At 44.8% G+C, this 15,196-nt stretch overlaps 1 protein-coding gene across 1 annotated transcript in view; it reads right to left on the bottom strand.

Moving 5' to 3' along the window:
* The window catches only part of THSD4 (thrombospondin type 1 domain containing 4), a 642,834-nt gene that overhangs the window by 342,251 nt on the left and 285,387 nt on the right, over positions 1–15,196 (bottom strand). Inside the window, exon 7 of the mRNA XM_067471248.1 lies at positions 14,306–14,442. Within this exon, the coding sequence (XP_067327349.1) occupies positions 14,306–14,442 (137 nt within the window). The remainder of the gene's footprint in view (positions 1–14,305; positions 14,443–15,196) is intronic.

The raw sequence follows: 15,196 nt of genomic DNA, 5'->3' as shown, positions 1-15,196 counted from the left end.
CCCTCCTCCCTGTGGCTTCCTCTCACATATTTATACATGGCTATCATATCTCCTCTCAGCCTTCTCTTCTTCAGGCTAAACATGCCCAGTTCCCTAAGCCGCTCCTCATAGGGCTTGTTCTCCAGACCCTTGATCATTTTAGTCGCCCTCCTCTGGACACATTCCAGCTTGTCAATATCTCTCTTGAATTGTGGTGCCCAGAATTGGACACAATATTCCAGATGTGGTCTAACCAAAGCAGAATAGAGGGGTAGCATTACTTCCTTAGATCTAGACACTATGCTCCTATTGATGCAGGCCAAAATCCCATTGGCTTTTTTTGCCCCCACATCACATTGTTGGCTCATGTTTAACTTGTTGTCCATGAGGACTCCAAGATCTTTTTCACACGTACTGCTCTCGAGCCAGGCCTCATTGTCCCCCATTCTGTATCTTTGCATTTCATTTTTTCTGCCAAAGTGGAGTATCTTGCATTTGTCACTGTTGAACTTCATTTTGTTAGTTTTGGCCCATCTCTCTAATCTGTCAAGATCGTTTTGAATCCTGCTCCTGTCCTCTGGACTATTGGCTATCCCTCCCAATTTGGTGTCGTCTGCAAACTTGATGATCCTGCCTTCTAGCCCTTCATCTAAGTCATTAATAAAGATGTTGAACAGGACCGGGCCCAGGATGGAACAATTCCAACAGACCTCACTACCTCTGAGGATGCTTGCCACAGATGCAGGCGAAACGTCAGGAGAAATGCCTCTAGAACAGTGGTTCTCAACCTTCCTAATCCCGTGACCCCTTAATCCAGTCCCCCATGTGGTGGTGACCCCCAACCATAACATTGTTTTCGTTGCTACTTCATAACAGTCATTATAGAATCATAGAATCATAGAATCATAGAATCAAAGAGTTGGAAGAGACCTCATGGGCCATCCAGTCCAACCCCATTCTGCCAAGAAGCAGGAATATTGCATTCAAATCACCCCTGACAGATGGCCATCCAGCCTCTGATTAAAAGCTTCCAAAGAAGGAGCCCCCACCACACTCCGGGGCAGAGAGTTCCACTGCTGAACGGCTCTCACAGTCAGGAAGTTCTTCCTCATGTTCAGATGGAATCTCCTCTCTTGTAGTTTGAAGCCATTGTTCCGCGTCCTAGTCTCCAAGGAAGCAGAAAACAAGCTTGCTCCCCCCTCCCTGTGGCTTCCTCTCACATATTTATACATGGCTATCATATCTCCTCTCAGCCTTCTCTTCTTCAGGCTAAACATGCCCAGTTCCCTAAGCCGCTCCTCATAGGGCTTGTTCTCCAGACCCTTGATCATTTTAGTCGCCCTCCTCTAGACACATTCCAACTTAGAGTCAATATCTCTCTTCAATTGTGGTGCCCAGAATTGGACACAATATTCCAGGTGCGGTCTAACCAAAGCAGAATAGAGGGGTAGCATGACTTCCTTAGATCTAGACACTAGGCTCCTATTGATGCAGGCCAAAATCCCATTGGCTTTTTTTGCCGCCACATCACATTGTTGACTCATGTTTAACTTGTTGTCCACGAGGACTCCAAGATCTTTTTCACACGTACTGCTCTCGAGCCAGGCATCCCCCATTCTGTATCTTTGCATTTCATTTTTTCTGCCAAAGTGGAGTATCTTGCATTTGTCACTGTTGAACTTCATTTTGTTAGTTTTGGCCCATCTCTCTAATCTGTCAAGATCGTTTTGAATTCTGCTCCTGTCCTCTGGACTATTGGCTCTCCCTCCCAATTTGGTGTCGTCTGCAAACTTGATCATCCTGCCTTCTAGCCCTTCATCTAAGTCATTAATAAAGATGTTGAACAGGACCGGGCCCAGGACGGAACCCTGCGGCACTCCACTTGTCACTTCTTTCCAAGATGAAGAGGAAGCATTAGTGAGCACTCTCTGTGTTCGTCCATTTAACCAATTCCAGATCCACCTCACCGTAGTTTTGCCTAGCCCACATTGGACTAGTTTCCTTGCCAGAAGGTCATGGGGGACCTTGTCGAAGGCCTTCCTGAAATCCAGGTACGCTACATCCACGGCATTCCCTGCATCTACCCAGCTTGTAGCTCTATCGAAGAAAGAGATCAGATTAGTGTGGCATGAAGAATAGGAGTTTTGCAAAACTTCAGATATCAACGTCTGACACAGTGGTTCTCAACCTTCCTAATGCCGTGACCCCTTAATACAATTTGTTCTGTCGCGCGTTGGTCCTGTAAATAATTGTCTTTAGAATAGGATGTGCAACCTTTGCCCAGCGGAAAGCCAGGGGGCCAAAGAGAAGTTCTCAGAGGTTTCCACCACAAACAGTCTTTAGATGTACACAGATATATAAACCCATTGTCCTAATTCTAACAGACCTCACTACCTCTGAGGATGCTTGCCATAGATGCAGGAGAAACGTCAGGAGAAATGCCTCTAGAACAGTGGTTCTCAACCTTCCTAATCCCGTGACCCCTTAATCCAGTCCCCCATGTGGTGGTGACCCCCAACCATAACATTGTTTTCGTTGCTACTTCATAACAGTCATTATGTTATAAATCATAATGTAAATATCTAATATGCAGGATGTATTTTCATTCACTGGACCAAACTGGGCACAAATACCCAATACACCCAAATGTGAATGGTAGTGGGGTTGCGGGAGGACTGATTTTGTAATTTGGGAGTTGTAGTTGCTGGGATTTATAGTTCACTTATAATCAAAGAGCATTCTGAACACCAGCGATGGATTTGAACCAAACTTGGCTCCCATGACCAATGGAAAACACTGGAAGGGTTTGATGGGCATTGACTTTGAGTTTGGGAGTTGTAGTTCACCTATATACAGAGAGCACCATGGACTCATGCAATGATGGATCTGGACCAAACTTGGCACGAATACTCAATATCCCCAAATGTGAACACTGGTGGAGTCTGGGGAAAATAGATCTTGACATTTGGAAGTTGTAGTTGCTGGGATTTATAGTTCATTACAACCAAAGAACATTCTGAACTCCACCAATGATACAATTGGCTCAAACTTCCCACATGGAATCCCCATGACTATCAGAAAATACTGTGTTTCCTTATGGTCTTTGGTGACCCCTGTGACACCCCCTCGTGACCCCCTCAGGGGTCCTGATCCCCAGTTTGAGAAACACTGCTCTAGAACATGGCCCTATAGCCCGAAAAAACCCACAAGAACCTAGTGATTCCAGCCATGAAAGCCTTCGACAATACAGTCTTTAGATGGCTTGTGAAGTACAACAAAGTCCTTTATTAATGAACAATCAAACAGAAACTTCTCTAATCTTCAGTAAAATTAGACAAATAATTTCAAGCTTTTAGACAACTGGTGAATTCCTAATCTTGCCCACGAAGGACAGGCAACTGTCTTCAATAACTTCTTCTTTAAAGGAAAATCCCCTTTTTAACTTCTCCCAGGCTGACTGTAATCTAACCCTTACTGATGTGCAGAGGTGGCCCTAGGTAATTTTCAATGGTAAGCAAACAGTATTTTGGCACCCCCCCCCCCCCCCAAAACAAACACTGATATATATTTTCTGTTTGTCGTGGGAGTTCTGTGTGCCATATTTGGTTCAATTCCATCATTGGTGGAGTTCAGAATGCTCTTTGATTGTAGGTGAACTATGCATCCCACTAACTACAATTCGCATATGTCAAGGTCTATTTTTCCCCAAGAGCGCCTCAAGAGCGTCCCTGGGCAAAACCAACTATACTGCGACCGCTTACTTTGCGTAATGGTTGAACCGCCCCTGCAGATGTGGGCTCCGCTACCGGGTCGAACTGCATCTCGAACGCCGAGTGGACCTACCAGTAAGGCAGTAGATGTTCTCCAGCTGGAGTTCTTTGGTCTTTAGGATTGTTTTCCTGGAAATTCTTAGGAGACTCTTGAAACTGTTCTCCCCCGGAATTCTTTAAAGCTTTGGGGAGGCTTCCCTGGCAAATCTTAAAGGTTGAAGCTTTTGTACAGGGGAAGTTACACACATCCTATACATAAGCTATCCTTGCTGAGACTAACTAAAAAATGGCTCCCTTCCCTTCCCAATTGCCCTGAGCAAACTTAACGATGATGGACAGGTGACTTGCCCTATGACTGCAACCAAAAGAAGCCTCCTATCTGCAGAGTCCCTGAAACACAGGACCGCAACCAAACATTCAATGCAAAGCAAATAAAGTTGGAGCTTCTGGTACAGCTGTACCAGAACACAGTTCCTCATGTGTGGTATTTATTTATCGTGTCAGTATCAACCAGACAATTGTGTTACTTTTTAAACAATTTTTTAACAAACAGACAAAACAGAGTTTGCAAGCTTGGTCGTTGATTAAATGTCCTTTGGAGTGCTTCAGGTGTTGGCACAAGAAGGTCCTCCCTTGTGCATGTGGCAGGGCTCAGGTTGCATTGCAGCAGGTGGTCAGTGGTTTGCTTTTCTCCACACTCGCATGTTGTGGATTCCACTTTGTGGCCCCATTTCTGAAGGTTGGCTCTGCATCTCGTTGTGCCAGAGCGAAGTCTGTTCAGCGCCTTCCAAGTCGCCCAGTCTTCTGTGTGCCCAGGGGGGAGTCTCTCATCTGGTATCACCCACGGATTGAGGTTCTGGATTTGAGCCTGCCACTTTTGGACTCTCGCTTGCTGAGTTGTTCCAGCGGGTGTCTCTGTAGATCTTAGAAAACTATTTCTTGGTTTAAGTCATTGACGTGCTGGCTGATACCCAAACAGGGGATGAGCTGGAGATGTCTCTGCCTTGGTCCTTTCACTATTGGCTGCTACTTCCTGGCGAATGTCAGGTGGTGCAATACCGGCTAAACAGTGTAATTTCTCCATCGCTGAGCCTGGAACCCCAAGTTTCAGCGGCGACCAGGAGAACATTTGCACAGTTAAAACTTGTGTGCCAGCTGCGCCCATACTTTGGAAAGTCTGACTTGGCCACGATAGTCCACACTCTGGTTACGTACTGTATAGATTACTGCAACGCGCTCGATGTGGGGTTGCCTTTGAAGACTGTTCGGAAGCTCCAAATGATCCAAATGGTCCAACAGTCAGTGGCCAGGTTATTAACAGAAGCAGCGCTCAGGGAGCATACAACTCCTCTGCTGCGCCAGCTCCATTGGCTGTCGGTTTGCTACCGGGCACAATTCAAAGTGCTGCCTATAAAGCCGTAAACGGTTCTGGCCCAACTTACCTGTCCGAACGCATCTGCTCCTATGAACCAGCTAGGGTTTTAGGATTGTCTGGGGAGGCCCTGCTCTCGGTCCCACCTGCATCACAAGTACGTTTGGTTCCTCAGCTGTGGAATGCCCTTCCTACAGGTATTAGATCGGCCTCCTCCCTGCTGACATTTCAGAGGAAAGTGAAGACCTGAATATGAAACAATTGGATGATGAAACTGGATTTTGATTTAGAATCATAGAATCAAAGAGTTGAAAGAGACCTCATGGGCCATCCAGTCTATCCCCATTCTGCCAAGAAGCAGGAATATTGCATTCAAATCACCCCTGACAGATGGCCATCCAGCCTCTGTTTAAAAGCTTCCAAAGAAGGAGCCTCCACCACACTCCGGGGCAGAGAGTTCCACTGCTGAACACCTCTCACAGTCAGGAAGTTCTTCCTCATGTTCAGATGGAATCTCCTCTCTTGTAGTTTGAAGCCATTGTTCCCTTGCGTCCTAGTCTCCAAGGAAGCAGAAAACAAGCTTGCTCCCTCCTCCCTTTAGCTTCCTCTCACATATTTATACATGGCTATCATATCCCCTCTCAGCCTTCTCTTCTTCAGGCTAAACATGCCCAGTTCCCTAAGCCGCTCCTCATAGGGCTTGTTCTCCAGACCCTTGATCATTTTAGTCGCCCTCCTCTGGACACATTCCAGCTTGTCAATATCTCTCTTCAATTGTGGTGCCCAGATTTTAACTATGAAACGCAAATGAGATGTTTTATTGACTTATATTAACTGTATGCTACTGTTTTAATTGTTCTTAACTGTTTTATGATGTTTTTGAGCATTGAATTTTGCTGTTGTCAACCACTCTGAGTTGCCCTAGGGCTGAGAAGAGCGGTATACAAATATAGTAAATAAATAAATAAATGTTGGAGGAGAAATCTTACTGATGCACAGTGTGAGATAGCTTTTTAAAAAGGACTGATTTCTGAATCTAGCAATTCAACACACTCCATCCAGCAGATGTCAGCAAAGGCCCATTTAACTCACCGTCCTGAACTTTTTAAGAACTTCTTTCACAATTCAGAAATTTGTCCACCCAATAAGGGTACATCTATACTAATGAAATAATATTTGCTGCTATTGTGTGTCTCCAACACATTTCGTACTTGTGGCAAACCTATCATGGGGTGTCATGCTCCCCATGCTCTATTCTGCTTTGGTTAGACCACACCTGGAATATTGTGTCCAATTCTGGGCACCACAATTCAAGAGAGATATTGACAAGCTGGAATGTGTCCAGAGGAGGGTGACTAAAATGATCAAGGGTCTGGAGAACAAGCCCTATGAGGAGCGGCTTAAAGAGCTGGGCATATTTAGCCTGAAGAAGAGAAGGCTGAGAGGAGACATGATGGCTATGTATAAATACATGAGAGGAAGGCAGAGGGAGGAGGGAGCGAACTTGTTTTCCGCTTCCCTGGAGACTAGGATGTGGAGCAATGGCTTCAAACTACAAGAAAGGAGATTCCATCTGAACATGAGGAAGAACTTCCTGACTGTGAGAGCCATTCAGCCGTGGAACTCTCTGCCCCAGATTGTGGTGGAGGTTCCTTCTTTGGAAGCTTTGAAACAGAGGCTGGATGGCCATCTGTCGGGGGTGCTTTGAATGCAATTTTCCTGCTTCTTGGCAGAATGGGGTTGGACTGGATGGCCCATGAGGTCTCTTCCAACTCTTTGATTCTATGATTCTACGATTCTATGAATGCCTCTTCTTATACAAATATGAAGTCTACATGCTTTCCAGCTCCCAGCTGACTCATTACGTTGCAGTAGGGTTGGACTTCACAGCTTCCTGCGAATACCAACTTTCTCTCTCTCCATTTTACAAACCAACACCCTGTCCTCAGGTAACCCTGATTCTGTAAGAACATGTCAAAAACCACAGCCAAGAGTGAGAAGCAAACCTGTGGATGTATGAGTCAACAGTTGCTTCTTGGAAGTAGTTGCTAGACTCCAACAGCATCAAGATTTTACAAACAGATGACTGCAGGTCAAAGGACTAGTTGACCGCTTGGATTAGATTTGGGTTACTTGATCACTAGCATTGGCTTAATTTGCAACTTTGAGTAGCACTGGGCTAGTTGATCACATTGTGTCGCAACGGTTAATTGACCGTTTTGTGTAGTACTGAATTAGTTGACCACTTTATGTAGCATTGGGCTAGTAGACCCCTTTGTGTAGCCTTGGGCTAGCACTGGCTTAATTTGCAACTTTGTGTAGCATTGGATTGGTTGAGTCCTTTGTGAAGCATTGGGTTAGTTGACCACTTTGAGTAGCATTGGGTTAGTTGACCACTTTGAGTAGCATTGGGTTAGTTGACCATTTTGTGTAGTACTGAGTTAGTTGACCACTTTGTGTAGCCTTGGCCTAGCATTGGCTTAATTTACAACTTTGTGTAGCATTTGATTGGTTGACTCCTTTGAGTAGCATTGGATTAGTTGACCACTTTGAGTAGCGTTGGGTTAGTTGACCACTTTAAGTAGCATTGAGTTAATTGACCATTTTGTGTAGTACTGAGTTAGTTGACCACTTTGTGTAGCCTTGGGCTAGCATTGGCTTAATTTGCAACTTTGTGTAGCATTGGATTAGTTGACGACTGAGTAGCATTGGATTATTTGACCACTTTGAGTAGCATTGATTTAGTTGACCATTTTGTGTAGTACTGAGTTAGTTGACCCCTTTGTGCAGCCTTGGGCTAGCACTGGCTTAATTTGCAATTTTGTGTAGCATTGGATTAGTTGACCACTTTGAGTAGCATTGGGTTAGTTGACCACTTTGTGTAGCACTGGGTTAGTTGACCACTTTGAGTAGCATTGGGTTAGTTGACCATTTTGTGTAGTACTGAGTTAGTTGACCACTTTATGTAGCCTTGGGCTAGCATTGGCTTAATTTGCAACTTTGTGTAGCGTTGGATTGGTTGACTCCTTTGAGTAGCATTGGATTAGTTGATCACTTTGGGTAGCATTGGGTTGACCACTTCGTGTAGCACTGGGTTAGTTGACTACTATGAGTAGCATTGGGTTAGATGACGACTTTGTGTAGGACTGGGTTAGTTAACCACTTTGTATAGCATTGGGCTAGTTGATCACAAGCACTGGCTTAATTTGCAACTTTGAGTAGCATTGGGTCAGTTGACCACTTTGAGTAGAACTTGGTTAGTTGACCACTTTGAGCACCATTGAGCCAGTATATCCTTTGTCCAGGTAAATTAGACATTTTAGTCACTAAAGTCACGTAATGAGGTTATGTATGCATATCATTTGTAAGGTTTCTGTGTCAATCTTGATTCAAAGGAAGTTGCCCATTGCCTTCCTCAAAGGCTGGGAGAGTATGGCTTCTCCAAGATCATCCAATGAGTTTATATGGCTGAAAGCAAAGATGGAAACCCTGGATTGCTCAATCCTGGTCCAACCCTGAAACCACAGTCTGTGTCAGGGCCCTCCAAGGTGCAAGGTTGCTCTCTGAGCCATCCATCACTCTGTAGGCAACAAAAGCCTTGGCAAAGAGCATTCGGATGAGAAAGAAAACCTCAACGCTTGTGTCAGGAGGGAAATGGCGGTGCCAACGACAAAGGACAAACAAAGGAGGGTTTGTTGAAGCACCATTCTGCACGAAAGTTGAATTCCCTGAAAGGATATGGCAGCACCCGTTTTGAGATACGATTGTGCACAAATAACAAAGAAAAGAAGTGTCAGAAAGACGAGTCTGGCTGCAAAAACGGGATCATGATCCAAGATCACTACAAATACACAACTAAACCCTATAAGAATACTTTAAATTCTTTAAAAGATGGGGAAGGAAGAATGGAGCATGAACAAAGTTTGGAAGAGTTACTTTTGGGGGGCTATACCTCCACAAACCCCCATAATCTTACTGGGAGCAAGATGCTGGGACTGATAACCCAATTGTGTACCTTTTCCACACAAAACTGAGCACCTTCTACAAGTGAAGATAAATTGGAAAAGGAAAGAAAAAGAAGAAACATTTTGCACAGAAATCCATGTGAAATATGATGGATTTCACATTAAATGAGCAAGGAATGGCTACCAGTATTAAAAAACTCAAAGATTACAACAGCAAAACAACAGAAAGTAAACAATCAGGCACATCAAATCACCTCTCAAAGAAAGATTCCCCCAGGCACTTCCAAGCCATTAAATGCTAATCAAGGTGGTCAGCTGAAACATTCACACCTAGCTCCAGCAGACAAGAGCCCTTTGTCTCACCCTGGTCATTCCACAGATATATAAACCCATTTTCCTAGTTCCAACAGACCTCACTACCTCTGAGGAGTCACTTCCTGAGATCACTGCAACCCAGACCAATAACTGATCAAGAGCAAACTTGGCACACAGAGCCCCCATGAGCCACTCAACATCTGGGTGGGGTTTGTGGTCCAATGAACCATGGGTGCTGGGACTTGCAGTAGCTTCACTCACTTCCTAATACTATTGTGACCCACACCTATCAGGGTGCCAAGTTAGTTCAAGAACAAACTTGGCACTCTGAGCCCCCATGACCCACTCCACATTCTGCTGCAGTTTGGAGGAGGGCGGACCATGGATGATGGGACTTGCAGTACCTCCACTCACTTCTTGAGAGAACTGTGACCCTCATCCAATGACCGATAAAGACCAAACTTCACACACAGAGCCCCCGTGACCCACTCCATATTCTGCTGCAGTTTGGAGGAGGGCGGACCACGGATTATGGGACTTGCAGTACCTTCACTCACTTCTTGAGAGAACTGCGACCCTCATCCAATGACCGATAAAGACCAAACTTGGCACACAAAGCCCCCGTGACCCACTCCACATTCTGCTGCAGTTTGGAGGAGGGCGGACCATGGATGATGGGACTTGCAGTACCTCCACTCACTTCTTGAGAGAACTGTGACCCTCATCCAATGACCGATAAAGACCAAACTTCACACACAGAGCCCCCGTGACCCACTCCACATTCTGCTGCAGTTTGGAGGAGGGCGGACCATGGATGATGGGACTTTCAGTACTTTCAGTCACTTCCTGAGATCACTGCAACCCACACCAATGACTGATCAAGAGCAAACTTGGCACGCAGAGCCCCCATGAGCCACTCGACATCTTGGTGGGGTTTGTGGGCCAATGAACCATGGATGCTGGGACCAGAAATACATTACAACAGAATACAATAGAATAAAACCAAAACAACAGAACTAGCGTCACAATGAAATAGATAAAGCATGGGAATATAATAAAATAAAACAAAACAATATAATGTAATGAAAAATCAATCACAGTGAGCAGGCCACATGTACAACATAAAATGATAAAACTCTGGATGAGAAAATCAAAAGGAAATGTTTGTAAGGCATAAACTCTTAAGAGATGGAGTAGTAAAGAACAGGCTTTCACACAGGTGGAGGGAAATACAGTAAAAGTACAACGGATGATCAACCTGGACACAGCATATTATTTGAGAACACAGAAATGCCGGACCACTCTCACAACCACCATGTCAGGCTACACAGAGAAGCCATTGAAATCCACAAGCATGTGGACAATTTCAACAGAAAGGAGGAAACCATGAAAATGAACAAAATCTGGCTACCAGTACTAAAAAATCAAAAAAATATGACAGCAAATAAAAAACAAAACTCAAACACAGGGGAACTCCAGACATGAAACAATCAGGAACACTTCATCACTTCTCAACAAAGGAATTTCCCAGGCAGTAACAAGCCACACCTAAAAACTGTCAGGCCATCAAATGCTAATCAAGGTGGCCAATTGAAGCATTCACACCTCGCTCCAACAGACAGGGGTTGGGTTGTTGTAGGTTTTTCGGGCTATATGGCCATGTTCTAGAAGCATTCTCTCCTGATGTTTTGCCTGCATCTATGGCAAGCATCCTCAGAGGTTGTGAGGGGTTCTTTCTCCCACCCTGAACCTTCCACAGATACTTCCCTAGATATATCTAGATCCAGGGAAGTCATGCCCCTCTATTCTGCTTTGGTTAGGCCACACCTGGAATATTGTGTCCAATTCTGGGCACCACAATTCAAGAGAGATATTGACAAGCTGGAATGTGTCCAGAGGAGGGCGACTAAAATGATAAAAGGTCTGGAGATCAAGCCCTATGAGGAGCGGCTTAAGGAGCTGGGCATGTTTAGCCTGAAGAAGAGAAGGCTGAGAGGAGATACGATAGCCATGTATAAATATGTGAGAGGAAGCCACAGGGAGGAGGGAGCAAGCTTGTTTTCTGCTTCCCTGGAGACTAGGACACAATGGAACAATGGCTTCAAACTACAAGAGAGGAGATTCCATCTGAGCACGAGGAAGAACTTCCTGACTGTGAGTCGTTCAGCAGTGGAACTCTCTGCCCTGGAGTGTGGTGGAGGCTCCTTCCTTGGAAGCTTTTAAGCAGAGGCTGGATGGCCATCTGTCAGGGGTGATTTGAATGCAATATTCCTGCTTCTTGGCAGAATGGGGTTGGACTGGATGGCCCATGGGGTCTCTTCCAACTCTTTGATTCTATGATTCTATGATTCTAAAATCTATATAAACAAAAATGTAATGTTCGTTTGTGGAATTAACATAACTAAAAAAACCACTGGACAAATTGACACCAAATTTGGACACAAGACATCTCTCAGGCCAACAAGTGACCATCACTCATAAAAACGCTGAAAAACACAGCAGAAGGGACTAAAAAGCCAAAAAACCAAAAATATACATTACAACTCAGGCGCAAAACCACATATATACATAAACACACATATATACACAAATATATACAGACGTATATGCACACACAAAACACATATACACAGAAAGGGGGAAGGAAGGAAGGAAGGAAGGAAGGAAGGAAGGAAGGAAGGAAGGAGAGAAGGAGGGTAGGAAGGAAAGAAACACATAAAGGTAGAGAAGGAAGGAAGGAGAGAAGGAAATAAAAAAGTGAAAGAAGGAAGGAAAGAGAGAGGGAAGGAAGGAAGGAAGGAAGGAGAGAAGGAATGAAAGGGAGAAAGAAGGAGGGAAGGAAGGAAAGAGACAAGGTAAGATGGAACCAAAGAGCAAAGGAAGCGAGGAAAAAAACAGGTAGAGAAGGTAGAAAGAAGAAGGGAATGAAGAAAGGAAAGAAAAAGAGGAAAGGAAGGAAGGAAGGAAGGAAGGAAGGAAGGAAGGAAGGAAAGAGAAAGAGGGAGGGAGGGAGGGAGGGAGGGAGGGAAGGAAGGAAGGAAGGAAGGAAGGAAGGAAGGAAGGAAGGAAGGAAGGAAGGAAGGAAAGATAGAACCAAGGAGCAAAGGAAGGGAGGAAAGAAACAGGTAGAGAAGGAAGAAAGAAGAAGGGAATGAAGAAAGGAAAGAAAAAGAGGGAGGGAAGGAAGGAGAGAAGGAATGAAAGGGAGAAAGAAGGAGGGAGGGAGGGAGGGAGGGAAGGAAGGAAGGAAGGAAGGAAGGAAGGAAGGAAGGAAGGAGAGAAGGAGGGTAGGAAGGAAAGAAACACATAAAGGTAGAGAAGGAAGGAAGGAGAGAAGGAAATAAAAAAGTGAAAGAAGGAAGGAAAGAGAGAGGGAAGGAAGGAAGGAAGGAAGGAGAGAAGGAATGAAAGGGAGAAAGAAGGAGGGAAGGAAGGAAAGAGACAAGGTAAGATGGAACCAAAGAGCAAAGGAAGCGAGGAAAAAAACAGGTAGAGAAGGTAGAAAGAAGAAGGGAATGAAGAAAGGAAAGAAAAAGAGGAAAGGAAGGAAGGAAGGAAGGAAGGAAGGAAGGAAGGAAGGAAAGAGAAAGAGGGAGGGAGGGAGGGAGGGAAGGAAGGAAGGAAGGAAGGAAGGAAGGAAGGAAGGAAGGAAGGAAAGATAGAACCAAGGAGCAAAGGAAGGGAGGAAAGAAACAGGTAGAGAAGGAAGAAAGAAGAAGGGAATGAAGAAAGGAAAGAAAAAGAGGGAGGGAAGGAAGGAGAGAAGGAATGAAAGGGAGAAAGAAGGAGGGAGGGAGGGAGGGAGGGAAGGAAGGAAGGAAGGAAGGAAGGAAGGAAGGAAGGAAAGAAAGAAAGCGACAAGGTAAGATGGAACCAAAGAGCAAAGGAAGAGAGGAAAGAAAAAGGTAGAGAAGGAAGAAAGAAGAAGGGAATGAAGAAAGGAAAGGAAGACAGGGAAGGAAGGAAGGAAAGAGGGAGGGAAGACTGACTACAGCAACGTGTGGCGGATACTGCTAATAATAATAATAACACTTTATTTATATTCCGCCCTTCTCACTCCATAGGGGACTCAGGGCAGATCACCATACACATACTCAGCAAACATTCAATGCCACTTTGTATAGACAATACACAGACTGTTGCTCCATCCTTGATGACGAAGAGCCGTCAGGGCTTCCTCCTTCCTTTTGGTCGCCCAGTATTTTCTGATCTTCTTTCTTTATGGCGTCATAAAACACCTCCCCCGCTTTTAGCGATACCTAATTTCCCTAATCACAGCTAAAGCTGTTTTCGAACTGCTTAGGTAAACAATGAACTAGGCTGACAGTTGGCAGCTCACGCCAACCTGAGGCTTCGAACTGCAAACTTTTGGTTGATAGTTCTTATAACTGCTGATGATTTACCAGCTGTGCTAAACCTCTGGCCCAACTAAAACATGGCCATACAGCCCGAAAAACCTACAACCCAATGGATCGCAGAATTCCCCAGCCAATATGGAGATTTAGAGAACGACAGACCAAAAATGTTTACAAAAATCCCAATGGAGGGTTCACGTAGTCTGTTTGGATCAAAACAGCGGTGGTTTTCTGACCTTCAACATTACATCTCGCGCTCGCAATAAACAACCCAAACTCCAAACATCTCTATCATCTACAAAGCACCCAACTATGCTTTGAAGGACTAAAAATAAAGACCCGCGAACATGTGTGATACTGTCCAGATGTGGACAAGGAAGTCAACCAAAGTGAGTTATGCCGGAAGGGGGAAAAGACCATGTCTATCTATAAAAGGAAACTCATTGGCCTAGGAAAGCAATCCCTAGAAAACTCCACATTGAACAAGTAAAGGAGCAGAAATCACATTGGACGGACAACACAGAATCTCTAGGTGAGCGCTGCATTTACCTTGCACTGTCCGGAGACACAGATGGCGGTCCCGTTTTGGTCACAGGGAGTCCCGTCAATGACCTTTTCTGCTTGCCGCACGTAGAATCGGTAGCCCATGGCTCGGCAGTTCAGCTCACATTTCTGGCTACCCTTCACTGAAAGAAAGGAGAAAATCATCAAGACTGATTGAACCAGTGGCTCCAATTCGTTCCCATGCCAAGCTCTCCGAAACACAGGCTTTAGAAGAACCAGTCCTACCGCTGAACCAGGATTTGCTCCATCATGTACTATTTTCCCACAATTTCCTTTGGCATTCTTGATGTTGCAAAACGTGATTGTAGGAAATGAGTATTGAAACCAGCACCAGTTGGGTATCTTTTCTCCAGAACTAGTTGTACTTGCCTCGAGTTGCTGTGGCCAACCTTCCCTCCTTCCCTCCCACCCTCTTTTTTTCTTTCTTTCTTTCTTTCTTTCTTTCTCTCCTTTCTTCCTTTTTTTCTTTCATTCTCTCCTTCCTTCATTCCTTCATTCCTTCTCTTCCTCTTCCCTTCCTTCCCCCCTTTTCTTTCCCTCCCTCTTTCTCTCTTTCTCTTCTTCCTTCCTTCCTTTTTTTCTTTCATTCACTCCTTCCTTCCTTCTCTTCCTCTTCCCTTCCTTCCCCCTTTTCATTCCCTCTTTCTTTCTTTCTTTCTTTCTTTCTTTCTTTCTTTCTCTCCTTCCTTCCTTTTTTCTTTCATTCACTCCTTCCTTCCTTCTCTTCCTCTTTCCTTCCCCCCTTTTCTTTCCCTCCCTCCCTTTCATTCACTCCTTCCTTCCTTCTCTTCCTCTTCCCTTCCTTCCCCCTTTTCATTCATTCATTCATTCATTCATTCATTCTTTCTTTCTTTCTTTCTCTCCTTCCTTCCTTTT

The sequence above is a fragment of the Anolis sagrei genome, chromosome 9, assembly GCF_037176765.1.
Source record: "Anolis sagrei isolate rAnoSag1 chromosome 9, rAnoSag1.mat, whole genome shotgun sequence".
In the NCBI taxonomy this organism is placed as follows: domain Eukaryota; kingdom Metazoa; phylum Chordata; class Lepidosauria; order Squamata; family Dactyloidae; genus Anolis; species Anolis sagrei.
Note: the sequence above shows the minus strand (reverse complement) of the source record. Positions and strands in the feature narration are given on the sequence as shown.